The sequence below is a fragment of the Talpa europaea genome (genome assembly GCF_964194135.1).
Source record: "Talpa europaea genome assembly, chromosome: 7".
In the NCBI taxonomy this organism is placed as follows: domain Eukaryota; kingdom Metazoa; phylum Chordata; class Mammalia; order Eulipotyphla; family Talpidae; genus Talpa; species Talpa europaea.
In genome coordinates, this window is record NC_140074.1 from 7008340 (window position 1) to 7036292 (window position 27953).

Here is a 27953-nt window from a genome sequence, read left to right on the forward strand (position 1 = left end):
CCGCTACTAGAGCCGCTGTCGCCGCCGCCGCTGCCGGGGCTTGTTTCTAAAATGGCGCCCCTGGACTTGGACAAGTATGTGGAGATCGCGCGGCTGTGCAAGTACCTGCCGGAGAACGATCTGAAGGTGAGCCCTGCCCGGCGCGGGCGCCGCTGGCGGACTCACCCCTTCCGGCAGCGGTCCCGCCGGCCCGCCCTTCCTCTCTCTGCGGGACCCCGACGGGCATCCCGTCCCGTCGCGGCGGGCGCCTGACGCGGGCCCGAGCGCCGGGGCCGACTCGGCGTCACGCGGAGCGCCGGGGGCGCCCGTCCCCCGAACGCCGTCCCGCTGCCCGCGGGGTCCGCCAAGGATGTGCGCGGCCTCGGCCCCGCGGCCGCTCGCCCTGACCTTCGGGCTGCCCCGGGCGCCGAGCCCCAGCAGCTTCGCTCGGGAGACGCCTCCGCCCGGCCCCTTCCCGGTTCCCGGAGCCCGGCCGGGCCCCGGCGGGCAGCGCCCGCGGGGTGGGGCGCCCCGCGGCGGGGGTGACAGCGCGGGGGCCGGGCTGACAGGAGCTGCCGCGGGCTCCCGGGAGCGGCCCGCGCGGGCTTCGGAGCCTGAGGGGTGGGCAGGTGCCGGGCCGGGCGGCGGGTCGTGCCGCTTCCCCGCCGCCCCTTCGAGGCGCTGCTCCGAGGAGCGCTGCTTCTCCTCGGCGGCTTCAGAGAATTCCCTTTTCAGTGGCTGTTGAGCTCATGGAAGTGGGGAGAGCGGTAGGTCCTCTGAGTGCGAGTGCTTAGCTGTCTCCCAAATTTTTTCCCCTGAACTCCTTCTTAACTCGGAGATTTCATTTTCTTGGTTTCCTTTTTTTATTCATTTTCTTGGTTTTCTAAAGGAGAGGAGTTGGTCTTTATTACTGCCGAGTGCAAGTGACAGTCAGTGTGCGTGTGGTTAAAGGAATGCAAGGCTTCGATAGATAGACTGCTTTTCTTGAAAAAAGTGTGTTTCTTTCAACCAGTGCTAGGGTGTCTAGCAGAGTTTAGCGGCTACTGCCAGTACCTGCTTTTATTTGCTTAGTCAACTTTGGTTTGCTACGTAAACTTGATAGTTGTCAGTTCGTTTTATTATTTAAGCTGTGGGTGTAAAGCAGTTTGTCCATAGATTCTTTATCTTAAGGAAGATAGTACTTTTTTTTTTTTTTTTTTTTGGCTATTGCTTTTGGTACAGGAAGTTGATGTTTAGCATCAGTTAATAGTATGCAGAATATTTAAGGCCACAGGAGCTGTTATGAATGTAACTTATTTGTGTACATTCAGGTTAGTTATATGCACTATGTGATAGGGAAGTCATTCTTGGGCATTTCCCAAGAATTAAACGGAAAAACAGCTTTGTATAGTATTTAGCATCAGAAGTGCTTTAACGTGCATTTCCCTTCTCTGCCACAGGGAGAGGAAAGGTTTTCAAAAGGCCTTGGAAAGGTGCAAATAGGGTACTATGGCCAGGCTTACCCCAACTTTCAATGTTCTGATGAGAGAATGCTTGGTCAACTTTGGGTACAATACAATTAAGATTCATGGAAAACTGGGGCTCCCTGGTGGCGCAGGGCATTGAGACACAACCTATGAAGCTTTCGGCAGCCACTGCAACACAAGTTCAATCCCCAGCCAGGGAGCAACCCACATGGGGCAGCAGACCTCTCCTGTCTCGCCCGCTGCTCCCCTCAGCAGTGTGTTTCAGTCAGTCTGCCTGTTCTGTCCCCCACTCTGTTGCTGGTGAATATCTCACCCCACACATTCTGTCCTGTACCCCAGTTCTTGTGTGTATAAATAAATAAATCTTAAAAAAAAAAATAAAAGATTCTTGGAAAACTAACCAGACCTCTTTTGGTAGCACTGTTAAAATTCCATAGGTGAAGTTCATTTTTCCATATCAATGAATTGATGTGAAATTTCTATTATTGATAATGCTGTTGTAAGCCTATTATGAATGTATCTTGATATTAACTTGAAATTAGATACTAATATGATTTGGAAGATAATCAATTGGGATTTCTTTAGGTTTTAGTTTGATAAATAATAGATTTTCTTCCCACCTTAAGAAAGTATAATTATAAAACCATTTCATTTCTCTTTGCAACATAGTTGGATTGTCCTTAGGGTGTATCTGTTTCTTACTCTTCTTTTTTAATCGTCTGGGCAACTACTAAGAAAAAAATTCTGAATTTTTCTCTGTAAGTGAAGGCTTTTTTTCTTTGTCTTGGACATTTATCCGATTAGGTTGCTTGTGCTGCTCATCTCTGGTGTTTTCAAGAAAATGTAATTTTGTTTGTTGGCATGAGATGCAAATTAATAGTAGACAAGCCAAGAAAGTATTCCAGGAGCATCTTTTCTGATGCTTTGAAGCCAAAATAAAGATTCTGTCTGAGGAAGAAAACATTGGGGCCACTTAATGGTCGTGATGACAAAGATTTGTCCCAATAGAAAACAGAAATTCACTGGAATTTTTAATTGACGTCAGTTTTAAATCGACTAAAATAGTAAAGAAATTATACATACATAGGATGTTCTAGATCTAATTACAGTTTCTCTGTATCTAAACAAAGTGGTCAGATCACCACTTCTGGATCAAATCTGTTGATATATTAACTGTTCTGACTGAATAAGAATGGAATATGTAAGTTAGTGGACCGGATGCAATCTTTCTTATAAAGCACTCGTGTGATACTTATCACAATGAAGATATCAGAGAGGATTTTGGAAGATGTAGATTTCATATCTGATGAAGGGAGCGGGGAATGATAAAAGGCAGGTTTACTGAACGCTTAAACTTTTTTTTTTTTAAGATTTATTTATTTATGCCTACAAGAGCAGGGCTACAGGCCAGAGGTGTGGGGGGTGAGAGGATTCACCAAAGACAGAGTGGGGAGCAGAACAGGCAGATTGACCGAAGTATACTGCTGAGGGGAGTAGCAGGCGCTACAGGAGAGGTCTGCCGTGCCATGTGGGTTTCTCCCTGGCCAAACGGGATCAAACTCATCCTGCAGAGGCTGTAGACAGCTTCAAAGGTTGTGTCTTAACCCCTTGTGCCACCAGAGAGACCCCTGAATACTTAAACTTTTTAAAAGTGGTTTTTTTTTGTTTTGTTTTGTTTTTGGCCAGGGGAGGGATTCTGTAGTTTAGAGATTATCTGATCTCTTGGATAGTTATTAAAGGCAACACAAAGTAAAGAAATTGCATACATATAGCAGCACTGTTTACAATAGCTAAGCTTTGGAAACAACCCAAATGCCCAAAAATAGATGACTGGATCAAGAAGATGTGGTACATATACACAATGGAATATTACTTAGCATTCAAAAAAGATAAACACATGCAATTTGCAGCAACATGGATGGCGCTGGAAGGGATCATGCTCAGCGAAATAAGCCAGAAAGAAAAAGAAAAATACCAGATGGTCTCACTCATAGCAGGAATGTAGAAAACTTAAATAAGAGACCAGGAAAAAGAATAACTATAAGAAAGTAAAAATCAAAATCAACAAACAACTATGAACCAGAGACACTCTGTTGGGGGTGGGGGGGAGGGAAGAAGGGATTGGGGTCAAAATAAAGGGGTTGCGATTGTATGGGGAATATAAAAATAGAATTAAAATTAAAAAAATTGCATACAGAATACAGAATTGTTTTTGTTGTTCACGTTTCAGATATTAATCACTGTAAACCCCAACATAATATACTAACATAATTTTTGCATTTAGAGGGGAAGTATTTCTGGGTTAAGTGGAAAATTATTTGGATGGCTTCTGGAAGATCTTCATTTTAAGCAGCTTTGTAGTGAAATATTTCATTTAGAAATATGGTCTTTTTTTAGTTTGCTGTCTTCTGCGTTCACTGAGCAGAACTTGTATTGATCATTGGAACCCAGTTTGTTCCAGGGTTCTTAGGTTATTCTTTCTTACCCAGCTGTTATATGGATAGACAGATGACACACAGCACTGCCCCCCTACAGCTCCAGTAACTATGAAGAAGAGGATCAAGCTAGGAGGCTTCTTGGCCTGACTAAGGGTCTGGTGGAGCATGGTTGTGGGATAACTCTTGGGCCAGGAAAAAGGAGAACAAATCAGCAAGGTCCAGGATTATTCTCTCTCTCTCTCTTTTTTTTTTAAACTGAGGAACTGAAGATGGTTATCCTGGTAGTGTCTTAGAGTTGCAATACAAGGAGTTGTGTGATTCCATAGTAACTTTTATGGATAATAGTTAACATAATCTTTTTGGATCTCATTTATGTTTAGTCTGAGCCATCTCTGAGTTTTTCTTTTCTTTTTTTTCTTTTTTCTTTTTTTTTTTGTGGGACCCTCACTGGTGGCCAGGGATCGAACTGGTGCTGCAGAGGCCGCGGGCAGACTCGAAACCCAGTGCTCAACCTCAGTGCCACCAGGGGAGGCCCCTCTGAGTTTTTCTTAAGAGACTCTCCGCTCTACAAAGTTGTACCTCTTTCTGTAATGCCTCCATAAAGCTTTGAAGAATTCTCCCTTGATTTTTTTTTTCTTTCTGAGATTGGGTGAACATCTTTTGTACCTCCTCATTCAATTTCTCTCTGATTTTATAGGCTCATATGTGAGTTATGATATCTGTCTAAATATATATAAGATGTCTTTGTCCTTCCAGCCTTGAAGCCTGTTAGTCTTACCACTCACGGCAGTCCCTGTCTTCTTGGTTCTTCTGCTTACCTGAATTTTATATTTTGTATTGTGTTTTTCTTCAGGTATGCAAGGAAAACTGAACAGAGTATTGCTGTTAGGACATCCCATGGCTTTATATGGGGCTAGCATCTGTCTTTTAGGCCTCAGAATCACATTTCCTATGTCTTCAGAAAATAGTCTGTAAAAATGTCCAATAGAAATAAAATATTCAGAAATCTGAGCCTCATAATTTTTAGTAGCTATGTTAAAAAATGTAAAATGGAATAGTTGAAATTAATTTTAGTAAAAATTTTTCAACCCTATTTCAGTATGTAATGAACATAGAATTATTAATATGTTTTGTCTTTTTTGGTACTAAGTCTAAAACATATGGTGTATATTTTACATTTACCACACATCTCACTTGGGATCAGCCATATTTCAGGTATTCAGTAGCTACATGAGGCTGTAATTATTGTACAGGACAGTGCATGCCTCTTAAAAAGTCCCCAGCCCCTTCCCAGCGGTTTCAGAGCTGGGAGTCAGAAGTCATCTAGTTCTGCACCGTTCTCAATTTACTAAGGGGAAACTGAGCCTTGAAGAGTTTATAATCTCTCTGAGAATGTCCAGCTAATTGATGAATAAGGTTGGAAGGCCTCTTTATGCTGAGCTCTTTTTGGTACAGTTAATAACCTTTCCAGTATGCTTTTCTTGGTATGTCTTCTACTTCATTACCTTTCTTTTTAAGCACATTGGGTTGCTCTTCTCTCAACATGCCTGGTAGTTCCCTGCTTCTTTGTGTCAACTCAGTCTTTCATACTTACTTCATAGCACAAATGTGTCATTTAATGTGCACAGTAGTCCTGTCAATTGAGTATTAATATTTGCCCTATTTTAGGGTTAAGTAACTTTCTGAAATCAGTCAGGTAGTAAGTGGAGGAGCTGAGATTCAGACTCCAGGGTTCACATCCACAACTACCACTTATGCTTCCTCCGTAAAATACCCTCTGTGTTCCCTTTGAACACTAACTTAGATGCCCCTTTTTTCATTCAGGGTTACTATATTCCACAGCTAGAATTGTTAGCAATGATTAGAATTTACATGGCTACTTACAGTTTTCAGAGCACCTTCATATTGTGTATCATTTACACAATCTTTGTGATAGGCAGAACAGTTACCAGAGGTCAGACTTGATGTGATTTAAGTGATTTTTTTTTTTTGCCATAGTGATTCTACAGAGTATAACTCTGAATTTATGTGCTCTTAAAAATTCCCATCGTTTCCTTTCTATACTAACATTTGTCTCATAGCTCTTTATTATATTATTCCATTTTACCGCTTACAGTGATCTGTCTTATAGTAAATATGTCTGTTTCTACCATTAGACTATAAGCTTCTTTTTTTTTTTTTTTAAAGATTTATTTATACATAAAGAGCTGGGGTATAGGCCAGAGATGTGGGGGGGTGAGAGGATTCACCAGAGACAGAGTGGGGAACAGAACAGGCAGATCAACTGAAATACACTGCTGAGGGAAACAGCGGGCAAGACAGGAGGGTTCTGCTGTGCCATGTGGGTTTCTCCCTGGCCAGCCACGGATCAAACTCTGCTGCAGAGGCTGCGGAGGCTGCGGATTGCTTCATAGTGCGGTGCTTCACCCCTTGCGCCACCAGGGAGGCCCTAGACTGTAAGCTTCTTAAGGCCAGGATCTTGTTATGTTTTCTCCAATCTTAGGATCTGCTATTGCCTTGTGTGTGATAGACTATCAGTTAAGGTTTGTGGAATCAACTGTATACTACTTTTCAACAAACATTTCTTTAAACGTCTCCTTGTGTCAAGTACTGTTCCCTGTGATTGCTAGAGCTGGAACCCAATGCTTCCCTCTCTCTTAGAGAGGTTCTCAATATAGTGGGGGACATAGACAGCTAAAGAAATGATTATTGCGTGGTATAGGTGCTCTTGTAGAGGGCTGTCCAAGATATTGGTGAACATTGTGGAAAGCAGCATCTAACTTGGGAGCCAAAGATAGTTTCACATTGGAGAGCAGTAAAAGGATGAGTAGGTACACAGGATGGGAAGGTAACACCAGCAAAATAAATACCATGTGCAGTGGAATAGCTTAATTTGAAAGAACATGGCTTGTCCAGGGAACTTGAAGTAGTTTGGTTTGACTGGAGGTGGTGCTGCGAAGATAGGCAGAGTCCAAAACGTGGAAGACTGGACTGGTGAACTTAGATTTTTATTTTTTGACTTTGTGCTGTTGTTTAAGAATGTGGCTAACTAAAAAAGAATAGTAGATTCAAGGAAAACTAATACTGTTCCAATTGTAGGAATATGTATGACAAAATCATAAAGATGTCTGAGCGGAGTTTGGGAAACACTGCCATAAACTGTGTGTGCTCTTGAGAGATTTAAAAATATATATATATATATATATATATGTATTTAGATTTATTTTATTTTATTTTTTTTCTATAGAGGCATGTTTTATTTATTTATTTATTTGCTTGTTTGTTTGTTTTGTTTATACATGCACTGGGTACAGTCAGAAGCGCGGGAGGGTGAGAGAATTCACCAGAGCCAGAGCGGGGAGCAGAGCAGGCAGAAAGACCGAAGGACACTGCTGAGGGGAGCAGCGGGCGGCAAGAGAGGTCTTCGCGCCATGTGGGACCCTCCTCCGGTGGCCGGGGAGCAGCCGGGGATCGAACCGGCGCCGCAGAGGCCTCGGGCAGCTTCGCAACCCAGCGCTCAACCACTGCACCACCGGGGAGGCCCCTAGATTTATTTTATTTATATAAGAGCTGGTGTACAGGCCAGAGTCGCAGGAGGATGAGAGGATTCACCAGAGAGAGAGCGGGGAGCAGAACAGGCGGACGGACCGAAGACACTGCTGAGGGGAGCAGCTGGCGAGTCAGGAGAGGTCTGCTGTGCCATGTGGGTTGCTCCCTGGCCGGCCAGGGATCGAACTCATGCTGCAGAGGCTGTGGATTGCTTCATAGTGTGGTGCTTAACCCCTTGTGCCACCAGGGAGGCCCACCCTTGAGAGTTTTTTTTTTAAGATTTATGTATTTATGTATTTATTTATTTATTTATACAAGCACTGGGTAGAAGCGCGGGAGGGTGAGAGAATCCACCAGAGTCAGAGCGGGGAGCAGAGCAGGCAGAAGGACCGAAGTACACTGCCGAGGGGAGCAGCGGGCAGCAGGAGAGGTCTGCGCGCCATGTGGGACCCTCCTCCGGTGGCCGGGGAGCAGCCAGGGATGGAACTGGCTCTGCAGAGGCTGTGGGCAGCTTCGCAACCCAGCGCTCAACCGCTGTGCCACCGGGGAGGCCCAAATTTTTAACAGACAATGACAGTAGGTTTTGGAAATATTCTGGCCTGGAATGGGGCAAAAACCAAAAATATTTTAGAAGCAATAAACCAGGTGACATAACTTGAAATGAGTCAGTGACAAATGTTTATGTTGGAAAGTAAATGATAGGACTTGTTGACAGATGAGGTCTAAGTTGTGTGGGGTAGAGCAGCATTCGGTGTAGTATCTTAGTTTCTGCCATGTATTATTTAATAAATGCTAAAATGATGAAGGAATGCATAGGAGTTTGGTTTGTGCTGTGCTGAGTTTAGGATGCTGCCAAGTCAGACATTGAGGTGGAGGTGTCCACATGACTGGTACACAGGTTGGTTAGGTAACATATTGACTGCCAAATGTGCTCCAGACACTGTTCTAATAATATTAAAATCAGGAGAAAGATCTCGATAAGTGGTTTTCAATCGGGGTAATTATTTCCCACAGAGGATATTTGGCAATGTCTGAAGACATTTTTTGATGGTTGTAAATTGGGGGTAGAGGTGCTGAGGTATAGTAGGCAGAGATGTTGCTAAACATCCTGTAGGGCACAGGATGGCAGCCCCTCCCCTATCAGAGAATTATCAGTAGTGCTGTTTGAGAAACTGGTTTAGAGTAACTATACAGATATAACCGAGTTATTAAAGGTGTGTATATCATTGTCATCTTGGATTCCTACTCTTCATTCCCAGTGATTTGTAAACTATATTTGTAGATTACAAAGGCTCTGGAAAATGTAATTTTAGATAGATTTTACTTCCTTTTTTAAGATTTATTTATTTATGCATACAAGATCTGGGGTACAGGCCAGAGGTGTGTGTGGCGAGAGGACTCACCAGAGACAGAGTGGGGAACAGAACAGGCAGACTGACCCAAATACACTGCTGAGGGGAGCAGTGGGCAAGACAGGAGAGGTCTGTTGTGCCATGTGGGTAGCTCCCTGGCTGGGGATCAAACTCGTGCTCCAGTGGCTGCGGACAGCCTCGTAGGTTGTGTCTTAACCCCTTGCACCACCACAGAGGCCCTAGATTTTACTTCTTAAACTAATGGTACTTTATAGATACCAGTATGTTGAAAGTAAATAAAGAAAATGATATGTTGTGATCACCTAAACAAAGAATTACAAAAATTTAAAACCGAGTATATTTGAGATGCAAGAGTGAACAGGGTGACAGGGGAGAGTAGAATGCAACTGTGGACAGTATCTTGAGGAAAAGGGAGAGACGTTCTTAGGGTCTCCTAAGAATGGGGGGTTATGAATTCTTGCTTAAGGATTAGGAACTGTAGGGATTGATGAGTGTAGTTTGCCCTAAATTTGGAATAAGATCGATAATCCTCGCTTCAGAGACTGTTTGGAGCAGTAAGAGAATCCATGCTTCTTACGAGCCAAACAGAGCAACATTACAAAGGACTTTGGAGCAGAGGGTCATGTGTCTTGCCCCTGGCCAGGCTGGGCTCTGTGAGGCCACTGCATATTTAGTTGACTGACCTGCTAGAGACTTAGCTCTTTAAATATCCTTGATTGGGATCTGCAGAATTGGCAGTCACAGGAGGCAGCTATTACTTTACTCAAATTAGCATGCCTGGCCTGGGGTTGGAGGATGCTGCTGAAGTAGTTTACATGTGCTCTCCAGACACTCACTGGCCTTTGAGGTTGGCAGGGTTTCACAGTGATGATCTTTAGTTTATGGTCCAATATTACTTTTCTGATCAGCACTGGGGGTGTGGGTCAGCCACCTGCAGTGACTTTGCAGTTCAGGAGGCATTATTGGCTAGAGGTCCAGTTATTTGTGGGTGCAAAGTTTGGCACATTCAAATATAGGAATCGTGGAGTCCCTCAAAAATCTATGCCGCAGTTAGTTTCAAAATGTGATTAAATACACAAGTTTTCCGCTCACCTTTTAGTGGCCTCTTGGTTGGTTTCCAGTTTTGGCCTATTAATAAATAAAGCTACAATGAACATTGTGTCCAAAAAGTTAATTCACTTTGTTCCAAAAATGAGGGTGGTTTACAGAGATGAATTTAATATAGCTAGATAAATTTCATTCAGAATAAGTAAAAGAGAAAAAGAGAAAATAAAGATAGGCTAATAAGATGGAATCAACAGTAAAAATAAGAATGTATAAAATGAAAGCTCTGAAATTTTGGTTATTTGTATGAGATTAGACCTTAAACTTCTTAGAGCCTACAGAAATATGGAAACTGATCAATGAAAAATGTTTGCGATACAAGATGATAAAAACAAGCTTCTCGGGGAAATCACATCTTACTGTAACAGGAGCAAAGAGATATTCTTCCCCTGAGTTTTCCTTGAAGGCTACTGTTTAATTACACTATCTTTTGCACCTTTTTTGTAGTCTAGACAATGGCACTTTGGCGAGGACTGTTTACTATAATGCTGTATAAGGTCTTGGTTGCGAGACATTAAAATGCATTTGGGGGTAAAGCAATTGGTTAAGGAGGATAGTGTGATTACCTGGTGAGGACACATCTCTGGAGAAGTTATTCAGGGTGGAGTTTATGGTAAGTTGTTTGGGGAACATTTTAAACATCTTTAAAGTAATGTGTACATAGTGAAACCCCAAAGGTAACTAACAGTTTCCTGCCAGTGGGCAAGAAATTAACATTGTAAATAGAGAAATTTTCTCTCTGAGTGATGCATTGTGGACATGGGAGATGAACTTCTGTGGTGCAAATGTGTCAGAGGTTATGTAAGGGGAAAACATTCAAATTATATTCACGGTATGGCAACCTAGTCTTAAAATATATAGATCTGGAGCCTCCCTGGTGGCCTAAGGATTAAGTCTCAGCACTAACAACACCATGGCTTGAGTTCGATCTTCTGCGCCCAGGGAGCTGACCCACATGGCGCAGCAAACCCCTCCTGTCTCGCCCGTTGCTCCCCTCAGCACTGTATTTCAGTAGATGCACCTATTCTGTTCCCCGCTCTGTCTCTGATGAATCCTCTCATACCCCTGGCCTACACCCCAGTTCTATACAAACTAAAATAAAAAGTCTTTTTTTTTTTAAAGATTTATTTACACATATAAGAACTGGGGTGTAGGCCAGTGGTGCAGCAATTGCTGCTGCAGTTGCTGGTGATAGCTTGATAGCACAGACTTTAACCTCTGTGCCACCAGGGAGACCCTTGATGGAATTCTTTTTGAGGAGGAGGTTTTTGAGGAGAAATTCTCTTATGAGGCAATGGAATTCACTTTGATGAATGTTCCTGAAAAAATATTGCAAATAGTATCCATCATAATCAGAGAAATGCACTGATATTTTTTATTTTTAAAATGGCATAGTATCAAGGCAGAGGAGGCAGGGTGGGCAGTTAGAAGCGGGGTGAGTACAGTGGACTATGGTGGAGGGCTACAGTGATAACACCTTAGGGGAGAAATCCTATACTGTCAACGGACTAACAAGGATGTAAAACAATGGTACTTCATTAAAAAATATCATAAGGGCCTCCCCGGTGGCGCAGTGGTTGAGCGCTGGGTTGCGAAGCTGCCTGCGGCCTCTGCGGCGCCGGTTCGATCCCCGGCTGCTCCCCGGCCACCGGAGGAGGATCCCACATGGTGCGCAGACCTCTCCTGCCGCCCGCTGCTCCCCTCAGCAGTGTACTTCGGTCCTTCTGCCTGCTCTGCTCCCCACTCTGGCTCTGGTGAATTCTCTCACCCTCCCGCGCTTCTGACTGTACCCAGTGCATGTATAAACAAAACAAACAAACAAATATAATAAGTAAATAAACAAAAACATGCCTCTATTAAAAAAAAAGACTCAAAAAAAAACAAAAAAAACAACAAAAAAAACAAAAAAAATAAAAAACAAAAACAAAAAAAATAATAAAATGGCATAGCATCTATCAGAGAAAACATTTACAAAGTATTAATTGTGACTTTATGAAGCTAAATTAAAAAGAACAGTGCTCTTTGGCAAGATGAGAAGGGAAGTGGTGATGAAAAGCTTTTAAAAAATGCAGGTCAAACATGACATGTTTATTCTTTTTTTTTTTTTAAGATTTATTTTTATACAAGAGCTGGGGTTCAGGCCAGAGGTGCGGGAGGATGAGGGAATTCACCAGAGACAGAGTGGGGAGCAGAACAGGCAGAAGGTCCAAAATACACTGCTGAGGGGAGCAGTGGGCGAACCAGGAGAGGTCGGGAATCGAACTGGTGCTGCAGAGGCTGCGGGACAGCTTCACAGCGCTGCGCTCAACCCGCTGTGCTCAACCTGCTGAGCCACCAGGGAGGCCTTATTCTTTTGAACTATCCTTAAGCTAGATGGACGTGAGTTAGGGAAAAAAAAAAAAAAGTTGCAAATATCAGCTTGTAAACTTTGGGGGCTAATTAATATAAAAATAATAAAAATTATATATCACAGATTTAATGGGTTATAATAGAAATAGCATACTGTACAACATTGATCTTTTGAAATTAGCTGGAAGGGCAGCCCTCTATACCTGTAAGGAGAGAATTGAGTTGATGTGGTCTAGGTGGTAATTATTATTTTTTAATAGGTTGTATACATGAATATATATGCTATTTATATAATATCAATGTATGTAATTTATACATCTTGTATATAATTTATTTAAAAATAATAGCTTTATTGAGATGTAATTCAAATGTCATAAAATTCATTTTTTTTTTAAAGATTTATTTATTTATACAAGCACTGGGCACAGTCAGAAGCATGGGAGGGTGAGAGAATTCACCAGAGCCAGAGCAGGGAACAGAACAGGCAGACTGACGAAATACACTGCTGAGGGGAGCAGCGGGCACAGCAGGAGAGGTCTGCACGCCATGTGGGACCCTCGCCGGTGGCCTGGGATCAAACGGGCGCTGCAGAGGCTGCGGGCAGCCTTGCAGCCCAGCGCTCAACCGCTGCGCCACTGGGGAGGCCCCTATAAAATTCATTTTAAAGGCATACCGTTCATTGAGTTTTAGTTTAAATTCATGGAGTTGTTCAACCATCACTATAATCAGTGTTCTCATTACCTGAAAGAAAAACTCCGTATCCATCAGCACAACCATCCAAAACCTCCTCCTCCAAATCTCAGCCTTAGGTCCAGCCTCTAATCTGTTTTCTTTCTCTATGAATTTTTCTGTTCTGAACATTTTATATAAATTGAATCATACTGTTTTGTGGACTTTTGTCCACTTAACATATTATTTCCAAGGTTCATCTATGTTTTCATTCCCTTCTGTGACTGACCGATATTTCATGGTATGTTTGTACATTTCTTTATCCATTTATCTGTTGATGGAAATAGGTTGTTTCCATCTTTTGGTCATTGTGAATCATGGTGCAGTTGACATCAATGTTCAAGTGTGTTTGAGTCCCTGCTTTCAATTTTTTTGAGCATATATAGGAGAATGAAATTGTTGGGTCATTTGGAAGTCTTCTTGTAGCATTTTTTATATTTTTATTATTAATGTATGTATTTAAGATTTATTTTTCATGCATACAAGAACCGGGGTACAGGCCAGATTTGCGGGAGGGTGAGAGGATTTATCAGAGACAGAGCGGGAACAGAACAGGCAGACTGACTGAAACATACTGTTGAGGGGAGCCGCGCCATGTGGGATTCTCGCTGGCTGGTCCGGGATCGAACAGCTTCACAGCGCTTTGCTCAACCGCCTCCGCCACCAGGGGCGGTCCCTGTAGCATTTTTTTAAATATATTTTTTTACTTTTTACATCATTGTTCATTTTTAAAGAACATTTGCTTCCCCCCACCCCTATAGGTAGCATTTTGAGGAACTGTCAAACTGTTTTCTATAGCAACTACCAGCAGTGTATGAGAGTTTCAATTTCTTCACATCTTTGTCGGCACTTCACATCTTTGTCGGCACTTCACATCTTTGTCGGCACTTGTTATATTCTGTTTTTAACAAACAGTAGCCAGGGCCCTCCCTGGTGGTGCAAGGGGTTAAGTCTCAACACCATGAAGCTATCCACAGCCACTGTGTCATGATTTCAATCAGCATGAGTTTGATCCCCCGCCTGGGAGCTGATCCATTTGGCACAGCAGACGGCTCCTGTCTCACCCGCTACTTCCCTCAGCAGTGTATTTCAGTAGATCTGTCTGTTCTGCTTCCCCACTCTGTCTCTGGTGAATCTTCTCACTGCCTCCCCCCCCCCTTCACCTCTGACCTATACCCCAGCTCTTTTATGCATAAATAAATCTTTAAAAAATAAAAAACGATAGCCATCCTAGTACGTATGGTGTTGTATTCCCTTATTTGTATTTATTTATCTAATGACTAATTATATTGAATATCTTTTCAGGTGCCTAATACGTATCTTCTTTGGAGATACTTCTATTCAAGTCCTTTGTCCATTTTTAATTAGGTTGTCTTTATTGTGAGTCATAGGAATTCTTTATATATTGTAGATATTTAACTCTCATTGGATATGATATATGATTTCCATATATTTTCTCCCATTCCGTGAGTTGTCTTTTCATTATCCTTTTATACATAGAAGATTTTAATTTTCATCAAGGTCTCCCCCCCCCCCCAGTATTAACCTTTATCTAGATCATTGTAGAAGTCTGCTAACTGGTTTCCCTACTTTTCTGTCTTTGCCTCTTCCCTACTCCTCAATTCCCATAGTCCATTTATAGCAGTATAGCAGACGTAAGAGCATGCACTCCTTTGCTCAGAAACTTCTAATGTTTTCTCATTAAAAGCCCAAGTTTTTACATTTAGCCCTGAAAGACATAAAATACATGGTATTCTCATATTTTCTCCTTATTCAGTTCATTCTTGCTTTACCAGCCTTGATATTGTATCTCAGATAGCAAACATGCTTCCACCTCGGGGTTTTTTGTTTTTTTTTTAAGATTGATTCATTTATGCATACAAGAGCTGGGGTGCAGGCCAGAGGTATGGGTGTGTGTGTGTGAGAGGATTCACCAGAGACAGAGTGGAGAGCAGAATAGGTGGATCCACTGAAATGCACTGCTGAGGGGAGCAGCGGGCGAGACAGGAGAGGTCTGCTGAGCCATGTGGGTTGCTCCCTGGCCTGGGATGGAACTTATGACACAGTGGCTGTGGATAGCTTCATAGTGCTGAGACTTACCCCCTTGCTCCACCAGGGAGACCCTCTAAGTGGTTTTTATTGAAACCTGAATTTTACAACTGAAGGAAATGAGAGGATAGCTTTCATTATAAAGCCAAGACTCAGAGTTCAGAAACATTGTTTAGCTCACGGGTATTTGTTGCTATTGTGAATAATGGATAGCCTATAGGCTGGGATCTTAGTTAAAGCATCTGAGGGGTGTGGGAATTTAACATAAGAAGGAACTAGCTGCTCAGGCCAGGACCAGGACTCTAGACTGAAAGGGAGATGTTGGATTGAAGATCAGGAAATTATTCTAGTAATAAGAACAAACCATCTTATTTTGAAATTTTCTAAATAGCTCTAGTTCCTCTCATTTTCTCTTGGGGGGCCTTTTTTCTTCCTCCTTCCCCTTTCTAATTGTGAGTTCTCTCCTATGCCTGCCTTTGTAAAGTGTTACAGACATAGCTGTAAAAGTGTGTCTCATATTTATGTAAATTGTAGCATTTAGATTTCTTAATTAATGTTTAAAATCATTTCATTATGCCTTTTTGGCAGACCTGTTATAGAATCCAGGAGGGCCTCTGGCTGTAGTATAAGCTGTTGTCAGATGGAAGGATGGTTCCCCTCCTTTTCGCTCTCTCTTTCTTTCTTTTTAAGATTTGTTTATTTATACATACAAGAGCTAGAGTATAGGCCAGAGATGAGGGGAGTGAGAGGATTCACCAGAGACGGAGTGGGGGCAGAACAGGCTGATCTTCTGAAATACAGTGCTGAGGGGAGCTGCAGGTGAGACAAGAGAGATCTGCTGCGCCATGTGGGTCAGCTCCCTGGCCAGGGATTGAACTCATGACTCAGTGGTTGGTGATTGCTTGATAGCGCTGAGACTTTAACCCCTGCACCAACAGGGAGGCCCTGAACATAGATTTTCATTGTCAGGAGTGCAGTAGCTAGGTCATATGATAAGTGCATGGTTTGCAATTAACTTTAAAAATTAGCAGATAGGGCCTCCCCGGTGGCGTAGCGGTTGAGCGCTGGGTTGCGTAGCTCCGCGCGGCCTCTGCGGCGCGGGTTCAATCCCTGGCTGCTCCCCGGCTACCAGAGGAGGGTCCCACATGGCGCGCAGACCTCTCCTGCCGCCCGCTGCTCCCCTCAGCAGTGTACTTCGGTCTTTCTGCCTGCTCTGCTCCCCGCTCTGGCTCTGGTGAATTCTCTCACCCTCCCGCGCTTCTGACTGTACCCAGTGCATGTATAAAACAAACAAACAAACAAATAAAAACAAATAAATAAATAAAAAAAATACGTGCCTCTTTAAAAAAAAATTAGCAGATAAAAACCTATTCCTGTTAAAATTTTTTTTAACAGGAAAAGCTTTCTTTTTGGTAAAATTCGCCAGTTTACAGTTTCTTCTAAAACAATCTTCTAGAACCTGTTTTTGGAGCCAGAGAGTTTGCATTTCAGAGTTGTCATTGTATCATCTTTAGGCTTTATGAGATGGTAGAGGGAATCCCTGGAATCCCAGGGCCCTCAAAAGGTAGTTTCTTTTCTATCAAACAATATGTACATATTAGTTATTATCTATTTTGCACTCAATACTTAGTGTTAATATTGGAATGAAAGATTACATTTTATTCTCTTTCAGCGGCTCTGTGACTATGTGTGTGACCTCCTCTTGGAAGAGTCAAACGTCCAGCCAGTATCTACGCCAGTAACAGTGTGTGGGGATATACATGGACAGGTAAGATGTCAGGAGCAGAATTTTAGCTTTTGTATAGTCCATAGTTCATTGTGTTTACAATTGTGCTGTAAGAATAAACCAAGTAATATTTTTTCCTGGTTCTATTAAGAAAATTGAGGGGTTGCCTGTATTATCCAGTACTTTGCATGTACAGCTATGATCAGAAGGCAGTAAGTTAGGCACAAATTAAAACTGTTCAAATTAATTGAAATCGTAAACATATATATATATATCTTCAGTTAAATTTTTTAAATTTATTTTTGCATAGAAGAACTAGGGTGTAGGCCAGAAGTGTGGGGCAGAGGGGTTGTGAGAGAATTCACCAGAGACAGAGTAGGGAACAGAACAGACGGATTGACTGAAATACACCGCTGAGGGGAGCAGCGGGCAAGACAGGAGAGGTCTGCTGCGCCATGTGGGTAGCTCCCTGGCTGGGGATTGAATTCCTGCAGCAGTGGCTGCGGATAACTTCATAGTACTGACACTTAGCCCCTTGCTCCACTAGGGAGGTCCCTAACCTTTGTTTTGAGGTTAACAAAATGTACTTTTTCACATATCTCAGGAAAGTTTTTTCAAAATTCTGTGAGATTGAAACTTTTTGTAAAGAAGGGGAAAATTAGCCAAGCTCACCAGCTACTGAGGGACAGACCAGAGATTTGAAACTCATTTGGGTGCCTGGTAGCCCATGTTATTTTAAGTGCCATCAAACTGCAGACATGTTTCTCTTGTATGTCACCCTTTAAAATAATTGCTAATGGAAAGTTTAGAATTTGAGGGACCCTAAACTCTGACAACTGATTAAATCAAATGTAAAATGTATCTTTTGACATTTCTATAGTTGTCTTCCCATTGGGCTAGTTCTGGAATTGCAGGATTGGATTAAAAGTATAAACAAACTTGTTGGCAAAGCATTGGTTCGGAGAAACATTGAAACAGTGTAATCTAGTGAGGAGATTGTAAATTTCAACATCAGAGCATGTTTTAAGTCCTCCTTTGGCTACATAGTAATTATTTAAGAAACCACTTGAGTAGGTCACAGTTCTTTGTCCTTGAGACTGTAAAGTGGCATAAAAACAATTGACAGTAAAATTGCTGATGCATCAGTTTGAATTAAGGGAGTGATACTGGACTAATACTCTTCACTAGCATGTATGCTTGGTAAAATAAATTTTAAGGACGCTCCCTGTTCTATGGCAAAAGCAACTGTTTTATCCATTTTTTAAAAGATTCATTTTATTTATACAAGAACTGGAGACAGGCCAGAGGTGCTGGAGGGTGGGAGAATTCACCAGAGACAGAGCAGGGAGCAGGGCAGGCAGAGGACCAAAAACACCGCTGAGGGGAGCAGCGGGCAAGTCAGGAGAGGTCTCCTGTGCCTTGTGGGTATCTCCCTTGCTGGCAGGGAATTGAACCCACGCTGCAGAGGCTGCAGACAGCTTCACAGTGCTGTGCTCAACCCGCTGCGCCACCAGGGAGACCCACCATCTTTTTTGTATTCCCTTCCATCCTTTGTGTGTAAACATAGTCAATTTTTACATGGTAAGATTGTTTTGTTTTTTTTTAAGATTTATTTATGCATATAAGAACTGGGGTACAGGCCAGAAGTTGTCAGGGGGGTGAGAGGATTCACCAGAGACAGAGCAGGGAACAGAACAGGCAGATCCACTGAAATACACTGCTGAGGGGAGCAGTAGGCAAGTCAGGCAAGGTCTGCTGCGCCATGTGGGTTGCTCCCTGGCTGGGGATCAAACTCATGCTACAGTGGCTGTGGATAGCTTCATAGGTTTCGTCTTAACCCCTTGTGCCACCAGGGAGGCCCTACATAGTAAAGTTGTATAGTTATGTAATAGGTATAGTTTTTCCTAATAATTTTTCTATTTTGCTGTAGTTTTGCCAAAACCATTTATGACTGCAATAAGGTACTTGAGTTGGTAGATCTACTTTATTTAAGATATTCCCTTATGTTAATCATAAAGATTGACTCTTCCGTTCTTATAAGTAATGTTGTAACACTTTTTCTGTTGAGCTATAGATATATATTTATATATTTTTTTATATATTTAGATTTATTTATTTATTTATGCATACAAGAGCTGGGGTGTAGGCCAGTGGTATAGGGTGGGGGGCTGGGGTATATGTGAGGGGATTCACTAGAGACAGAGTCTGCAGAGGAACAGGCAGACTGACTGAAATACACTGCTGAGGGGAGCATCGTGGGAGAGAAAAAGGGTCTGCTGCGCCATGTGGGTCACTTTCCTGGCTGGGGATCGAACTTGTACTGCAGTAGCTATGGATTGCTTCATAGTGCTGACACTTAACCCCTTGCACCACCAGGGAAGCCCTCTGTTGATATCTTTTTATAAGCATTTGGTCTTTTTCTTGATTTTAGGATATAGTCACAGAAATGGCCAAAGTAACACAAACACACACAGTCTATATCTATGCAATGATGTATATATCAAGTTACATCTTTTTTATTGCTCAAACTGTGTGAATGTATGTATGTATACGTGTATATACACGTATAAATGATATGTGATATAGGTATACATACCATAAATACATTTGTGGGGTGAGAAGTGGGCATTTCTATTCCTTTCAAAGGAAAGGAACTCCACATAAAGAAATGCATAGCATTTTTTTTTTAAAGATTTATTTTTATTTATTTATGCATACAAGAACTGGAGTGTAGGCCAGAGGGACAGGAGTGAGAGGATTCACCAGAGCAATGAGGCTTTAATCCCTGTGCCAGCAGGGAGGCCAGACAGCACATATTTTGAACAAATAATAGTACCACTCAGTTGAGATTAAATGTTTGTTTACTATTTGCTTGTTAATTTTACAAAGACAGGGCACTTTTATTTTAAATTTTCTATATTTTTATTCTCAGCAAGTAATGATTTCAGATTTATGAAACATTGTTACAAAAGGTAGTGCCTTAGTTCTTTCAGTAGTTAATGCTGAAATTTTGCTTTTGTTTACCAGAACTAAGATTCCTTTACTGATTTTTGTTAGAAGTTTAAGCAGTCATTTTGTTTTCAAGTGTAAAAGACAAATGTTAGGAAATTATTAGTTGTATTCTAGTCAATTCCTTTAATCCATAATCCTTTTTCAGAAAAATACTAACATTTTCTTTATGAGTTAGGATTAGGATAATTTGGTTGATTGAACTCACCAAATACACAATTTGCTAGTTACCAGTTTACAGAGTATGATGAAATACACAAGTCTTCTATTTTGTTGATTGTTCAGAACATACTTCACAGCTATGGAGCCTAGGGTACACATTTCCAGTAGTAGAGTATAGAAAGTAAATTTCATGTAAATTCATTTTTTCAAAAAATTCTTAGCCATTTGTTTCCTTATCTTTTGTCTCAATAGATGCTAAGTATGAGGCAGAGTATCTAGGTTACCTTACTTACAGAGTATGTATCTCATAAATGATGTCAGAATTCTCAAGTTATTGGGAAATGTATGAGAGAAATTTGGGGGCTGGGGCTATAACTTTAACAATTACTTTGCAGGTAACTGTGAACTTTAGTTGGTGCTTTTTTTTCCCCTTGAAGACTTGGAAGCTGTGGGCATGGCAGTTTTGCTTATAATTTATTTCTTTTTATAAATGTAAATATTTGAATCAGTAAACTGCTTCTTTATACATTTGTTCTCAGTTTTATTTTACTCTTTCGCAGGAATTTGTAATCAGTATATATTGCCTTTCTTTTATAGTTTTATGACCTTTGTGAACTCTTCAGAACTGGAGGCCAGGTTCCTGATACAAACTACATATTTATGGTATGTTTAAATTAATCTGTGGATTGATGAATATACACATATACACTTTAGCTGTTAAGATATTTGCTTATTTTCCTTTTGGAATACAGTATTACGATGGAATTTTTTCTGAATCCTTTTATCATTTTCATTACTTTTGAAAGTTTCTGGGTCACTTTCCCATTCTATATTTTTTTTTCTCAGGATTAATCTTTATGCATACAAAAACTGGGGCTGTAGGCCAGGGGTGCAGGGTATGAGAGGATTTATCAGCAACAGAGTGGGGAGCAGAACAGGCAGATCTACTGAAATACTGCTGAGGAGAGCAGCAGGTGAGACAGAAAACGTCTGCTGTGCCATGTGGGTTAGCCCCCTGGCCAGGGATTGAATTCATGCTGCAGTGGCTGGCGATAGCTTGATAACTTGATAGCACCGACTTAACCCTGCATCAATAGGGAGGCCCCATTTTCCCATTCTTTTAGCTCTTTTCTTATTGGTCTAATATTGGACCAAGTACATTAATGGGATGTTTAAATAGTGTGTGACCATATGCAGTTGTTAAATACAAAACTAAACCTAGAACACTTAATTTTAATTATGGTACCTCCTTTTACCAAAAAAAAAAAAAAATAATAATAATAACAATAAGTTGGTAGCTATTCTTACACAGTTAAAATGATTTTTGAAATTCATTTTAAAACTCATGATTCACACATGACCTTTTAGAAAAATCAATTAAGTAGCAGAAAATTTTAAATTGTGATTTTTATGGGAAAATCCTTGAGAGGATTACACAGCAGGTTTCCTACAGCCTTCTTTTTTTTTTTAATTTAAATTTATTTATTCATACAAGCACTGGGTACAGTCAGAAGCGTGGGAGGGTGACAGAATTCACCAGAGCCAGAGCGGAGAACAGAACAGGCAGACCGACGAAATACACTGCTGAGGGAAGCAGCGGGCACGGCAGGAGAGGTCTGCGTGCCATGTGGGACCATCGCCAGCGGCTGGGGATCCAGCTGGCGCTGCAGAGGCTGCGGGCAGCTTCGCAGCCCAGCGCTCAACTGCTGCGCTACCAGGGGAGGCCCCTCCTATAGCCTTCTTTTGACTCATAAGACTAGCACACACATTTACTTGGAACAGCAATTTACTTCCATTTGAATTTTTTGTTAAAATTTTTTCCAAATAATGTGTAACTTCATTTTTCTTATTTTGGGTTATTTGTTATTTTGACCTCCAGTTTGCGCAGTTTAGTATAATTTTTAAAATATTATTGCTATTGTTTGTAACTGTAAATATTTACATTACAGGGTGATTTTGTAGACAGAGGTTACTATAGTTTGGAGACCTTCACTTATCTTCTTGCACTAAAGGCTAAATGGCCTGATCGTATTACACTTTTGCGAGGAAATCATGAGAGCAGACAGATAACACAGGTGTATGGATTTTATGGTAAGACCTTCTATTTTTCCAATTCTGAATGCTGTTTCACCTTCCTCTTTGCGGAAAAAAAGCCACACAAGTCTATATTTGCTTTATAGTAAAATACAGAAAATATCTTTTTCCACTTTCTCACTTTTTCTCCCTCTTCTCCCAATCATTTGAAAATCTTACCATAGAAAGAACCATTTTTGGGACTGTATATTGTTCGAAATCAGTCTCAAAGTGGAGTCCTCAATTTACCTCATTGGAAATATCCAGGGTGCTTGTTTATTTTCTTTTATTTTTTTAAAGATTTATTTATTCATGCATACAAGAACCGGGGTACAGGCCAGATGTGCGGAAGGGTGAGAGGATTCACCAGAGACAGAGCATGGAATAGAACAGGCAGAGAGACTGAAATACACTGCTGAGGGGAGCAGTGGACGAGACGGGAGAGGTCTGCTGCGCCTTGTGGGTATCTCCCTGGCCGGCCGGGATGGAACCCACACTGCAGAGGCTGCGGACAGCCTCACAGCACTCAACTGCCTGCACTACCAGGGACGCCCCAGGGTGCTTGTTTAAAATGTAGATTGCTAGGCCCCACAGCAGACATTTCAGGGTGGGATTCTAGAATCTGCTAAAGGTAAAGGTTCTGTAAACCATAGTTACTTCAATTAAAAAAAATATAATTAAAAAAAAAGTTTCAAAAAAAAATGATGAAAGTTCTGAGAACTATTCTCTCTGCATATGTGTGTGTATATGTGTGCATACCTAGATGTACACACTATCCTGAAATGGGATTATACCTGCTCTTTTTCACAGTATTACGACCAACATTTTAACTTCATTGATGTTATGTTTACTGTTGCATTTTATAACATCGTATGGATTTACTGTAATTGATTTAACTAGTACTTTTAACATTGGACATTGGGGTTGTTTTTTAAGTTACTGTTACACACATAGCTGAATGAATATGCTTTTACATATATGTGTATATATAATGTTATATATATATGTATTAATATCTGTGTGCTTGGTACATGTGATATCCCAAGGATACAAAATTAGCCTTTTACATATATATGTAACATATATGTAACATATATGTGTGTGTCATAAAACTTTTAGGTGTTTGAAAACTTTAAAAAATAAGGTTTGGAAGCTCTTTGGTGGAGATGTGTTGAGTTACTAATAGGAATTTTCCTTGAGCACAATTAAGGTAGACATTAAGAGATTTTACTGGATTATTTTCTTTGTTTATGGAGCTGGAAGGGATCATGCTCAGTGAAATAAGCCAGAAAGCAAAAGAAAAATACCGGATGGTCTCACTCATAGCAGGAATCTAGAAAACTTAAATAAGAGACCAGGAAAAAGAATAACTATAAGAAAGTAAAAATCAAAATCAACAAACAACTATGAACCAGAGACACTCTGTGGGGGTTGGGGGGCGGGGAAAGGAGGGATTGGGGTCAAAATAAGGGGGTTGCAATTGTATGGGGAATATAAAAATAAAATTAAAATTAAAAAAAGAGATTTGAAAATATTGATCTTATAACTTTAGTTGTAGATAATTTTGAATTGTGTTCTGTCATTATAAAGATAAGCTAAACGCTCTTATATTTAAACATGTCAGCCGTATTATTAAGTTTAGGAATTTTGATAATTGTTTCTATGTACCAAAAGCCATTTTATTTTACTAGGTTTTTGTTTTTTTAAGATATATTTATTTATGCATACAAGAGCTGGGGTAGAGGCCAGAGGTGTGGGGGGTGAGGGGATTCATTAGAGACAGAGTGGGGAACAGAATAGGCAGATTGACTGAAATACACTGCTGAGGGGAGCAGTGGGCGAGTCAGGAGAGGTCTCCTGTTCCATGTGGGTAGCTCCTGGCTGAGGATCGAACTTGTGCTGTAGTGGCTGTGGACCGCTTCATAGGTTGTATCTTAATCCCTTGTGCCACCAGGGAGTCCCTTATTTTACTAGTTTTTTTTAAGAATTTTTTTTTTATGCATACAAGAGCTGGCGTTTAGGCCAGAGGGGTGTGTGTGTATGTGTGTGTGTGTGTGTGTGTGTGTGTGTGTTTGTGTGAGAAAGGATCCAGCAGAGACAGAGTGGGGAGCAGAACAAGCAGATTGACAACTACACTGTCCAGGGGAGCAGTGGGCGAGACAGGAGAGGTCTGCTGCACCATGTGGATCAGCTCCGTAGCCGGGGATTGAACTCGTGCTGCAGTGACTGCAGATTGCTTCATAGTGCTGATACTTAACCCCTTGAGCCACCAGGGAGGCCCCTCAAATGCCATTTTAAATAAAAGTTTTTGATTCTTTTATAAAATAATGGATAATTTAGATGATATATATTGTTGACTCTGTGAAAGGAACTGACTCCAACTGCCTGACATTAATGTTACACAAATAATTACACCTTAGATTTTGACCAACATTTATCACTATAGGACAAAAGGAATAAAGTAGGGAAAGGAAGGATGACATTTTAATTAAGATGCCTTGACTGAAGAAAATGACAACAGCATAACACCTAATACTGAATTTTCTTGTTCCCAAAGCTGTCCTCTTCTAATGAATTTTATGGCTTTGTTTAATAAAGGGGAGCCCACTAACTCCTTAGGTGTGAGGTAATTTTAGTCATCATAGGACTGAGTACTGATTTTCAAATAGTACTGATTAAAAAAAAAATAGGTCTGCAGTTCATACTGACAAACATATACCAAGTGGTTATTATGAACCAAAGGCTGTGCATATGTATCAAGATGAAAATGCAGATTCCTGCCTGCAAACAGTTCATGTTAGAACTTTCTCATAGCAAATTTATGTAAGGTTCATAGAGATAGAGACAACCGTGAAGATTGACCATACCCCATAGTCTTTTGTCCTCTATGCTTTCCAGCTTTACTGAAGGCAATAGTGATACGCCCTGCCCCCACTCCAAATTAAGGAAGAAGTCAAATAGCATAGCTTACATGGTATTAATTAAAAGAAGAGAACTATACCCTATTAACTGTTGTTGACAGTAAGAGAATGCTAAGCTGAGAAAATGTAAGGCAATCGGTAATCAATGTTACTATAGATGTATTTACTGAACCTCAATTATTTAGTTGCACAATTTGACCAAAAACTTAGAAGAGACAACCTAGGCCTGAGAAATGTTGAGATAGGAATTATCCATACTCTTATAATTAAGATTCTTTAGTTTGCTTTATTATCTTGCTGGGGTAAGGAAGTTGTGTTAAATAAATTACACTATTTGATAGAATTGCCTAGTATTAATAACATAGTAGATGAAAGCATTTGCTTTGGGCTATGTGAAATTAATATTCAGTTATTTATGGTTATAACATTTTTTAAAATTTATGCATATAAGAACTGGGGTATAGGCCAGAGACGTGGGGGGTGGGAGGATCCACCAGAGACAAAGTGGAGAACAGAACAGGCAGACTGACTGAAACACACTGCTGAGGGGAGCGGCAGGAAAGTCAGGAGAGGTCTGCTGCACCATGTGGGTTGCTACCTGGCCGGGGATCGAACTCGAGCTGCAGTGGCTGAGGATTGTTTCATAGGTTGCATCTTAACTCCTTGCGCCACTAGGGAGGCCCCGATTATAACATTTTGACCAGGGATTTTAGCTGCTTCTTAGGGTCCCTTCTGGAATGAAAAAAAAAAAAGGACCACATTCTTTGGATGCATATGTATGCATATATATAAATATATATGTATAAACTTAAAAATACATGTGCATTAAAAAATAGACATCTAGGGCCTCCCAGGTGGCGCAGCGGTTGAGCGCTGGGTTGTGAAGCTGCCCACGGCCTCTGCGGTGCCAGTTCCATCCCCGGCTGGTCCCCGGCCACCCGAGGAGGGTCCCACATGGTGCGCAGACCTCTCCTGCCGCCCGCTGCTCCCCTCAGCAGTGTACTTCGGTCCTTCTGCCTGTTCTGCTCCCCACTCTGGCTCTGGTGAATTCTCTCACCCTCCCGCACTTCTGACTGTACCCAGTGCATGTATAAACAAAAACAAACAAACAAACTAATAAATAAATAAAACATGCCTCTTAAAAAAAAAAAATAGACATCTAGGATCCTTCTGGCTATATTTAGAGAAACTACTGGAATTAAATATGTTTTATAACTTCCTGTCCTTATTTAGGCTGAATTTTCTGTTATCATGATGGCTGCTCCAGTATTGAATGTATTGTTTGTTTTTATTGGCAGATTTAGAATTTCATTAATGAGAGCTCTTACACTTTTTTCATAGATGAGTGCCAAACCAAATATGGAAATGCTAATGCCTGGAGATACTGTACCAAAGTTTTTGACATGCTCACAGTTGCAGCTGTAAGTTGATACAAATTTTCTTGAAACAGCAAGTATTTTTTCCCTGCTATTATACTTTGCATATTTTTTTCTAATTGCCACCTCATTTATATCGATATCATTAGCATGCACTGATGAATTTAAATGTGACTGAATTTATTATTAAATACTCAATTCTTATCCTTTTTGCAGTTAATAGATGAGCAGATTTTGTGTGTTCATGGTGGTTTATCTCCTGACATCAAAACACTGGATCAAATTCGAACCATTGAACGGAATCAGGAAATTCCTCATAAAGGAGCATTTTGTGATCTTGTTTGGTCAGATCCTGAAGATGTGGATACTTGGGCTATCAGTCCCCGAGGAGCAGGTTGGCTGTTTGGCGCAAAGGTCACCAATGAGGTAAAATCAACATTTTGGAAAAGTAATTTGTTGGTTGCTAATGGACTATAGAAAAAACTATGAGAATAATAATAACTTATCTAGTTTGCTTAAACTATGGTAGCTGTGGATATCAATTTTTTCATGTGGTTTATCACAGTTATTTTTTCTTATAGTTATTTTTTTAATGGCTAAGTGAGATTGTGCAGTGAAAGCAACTTCCTTCAGTATCCAATTGATATTAGTAAAAGAGATGTTCCTTTTCTCTCAAATACTGCAATTAAGTAGTGAAATAGCAAGGGTAGATAGGTAACGTGTAGTATTTCAAATTGAGATTAATTAACATATTAGTTTTAGGTTTGTGGCATAATGAGTTGATATTGTGAATAGGTAGCTTTTTTAGGATCAACTATTTTCAGTGAAAAATACACTCATACTCCCACCCCCACCCCCCGATGACCTACAAATGGGAAGTAATCCATCATAACGGAGGCAGAAAGCTAGGTTCTGATCCCGTTGATGCAACATAACTTAGGTAAGTTATTTATCCTGTCTGAGCATATGTTTCTTTAAGTTGCAACAGGAGAGTAAATATCTTTGAGAATTTTTGCAAGAACCATACTGAACCCTCATTGAAACCAATAGCAATACATTTATTATTAAACCATAAAAAAGGAAATTTTGTTTCATATCTGATAGTATTTGTAAAATTCTTTTCTTCTGGAAACTTCTAATTGTGTGACTATATGATTCCTATAACTCTTTAAGACATAAACATTCATGACTCTTTGTTTATAGCTTATTGAAATTATTGGGGATAATTGTGGCCTGGGTTCTATATCCTTGAGAACTTTTAGTAGTAACAAGATTTATATTTAAATGATTATTTTCTTGTATATGTGACTTGATTTAAAAAATACTTAATGACACCTTTTTTAAATTGCAGTTTGTTCATATCAACAACTTAAAACTCATCTGCAGAGCACACCAACTAGTGCACGAAGGATATAAATTTATGTTTGATGAGAAGTTGGTAACAGTATGGTCTGCTCCTAATTACTGCTATCGATGTGGAAATATTGCTTCAATCATGGTCTTCAAAGATGTAAATACAAGAGAACCAAAGTTATTCCGGGCAGTTCCAGATTCAGAACGTGTTATTCCTCCCAGAACGACGACGCCGTATTTCCTTTGAGGCCTTCACCCATCCTGCTGACCCAATTTTCTGCCCTCTTCTTACCCCAA

At 40.7% G+C, this 27953-nt stretch overlaps 1 protein-coding gene across 2 annotated transcripts; it reads left to right on the forward strand.

Moving 5' to 3' along the window:
- Positions 1–51: 51 nt before the first annotated feature.
- Positions 52–27903, forward strand: PPP6C (protein phosphatase 6 catalytic subunit; the record flags this gene model as incomplete). 2 transcript variants are annotated; one of them, XM_084239176.1, is made up of 7 exons in its annotated part: positions 52–126; positions 16709–16804; positions 20531–20596; positions 21883–22024; positions 26269–26348; positions 26520–26729; positions 27655–27903. In XM_084239176.1, 7 exons carry the CDS (start codon positions 52–54, stop codon positions 27901–27903), a joined length of 918 nt encoding a protein of 305 aa, XP_084095302.1. The 2 variants fall into 2 exon arrangements, with proteins under 2 accessions (XP_084095302.1, XP_084095303.1); XM_084239177.1 differs by lacking the exon at positions 20531–20596.
- Positions 27904–27953: the final 50 nt, after the last annotated feature.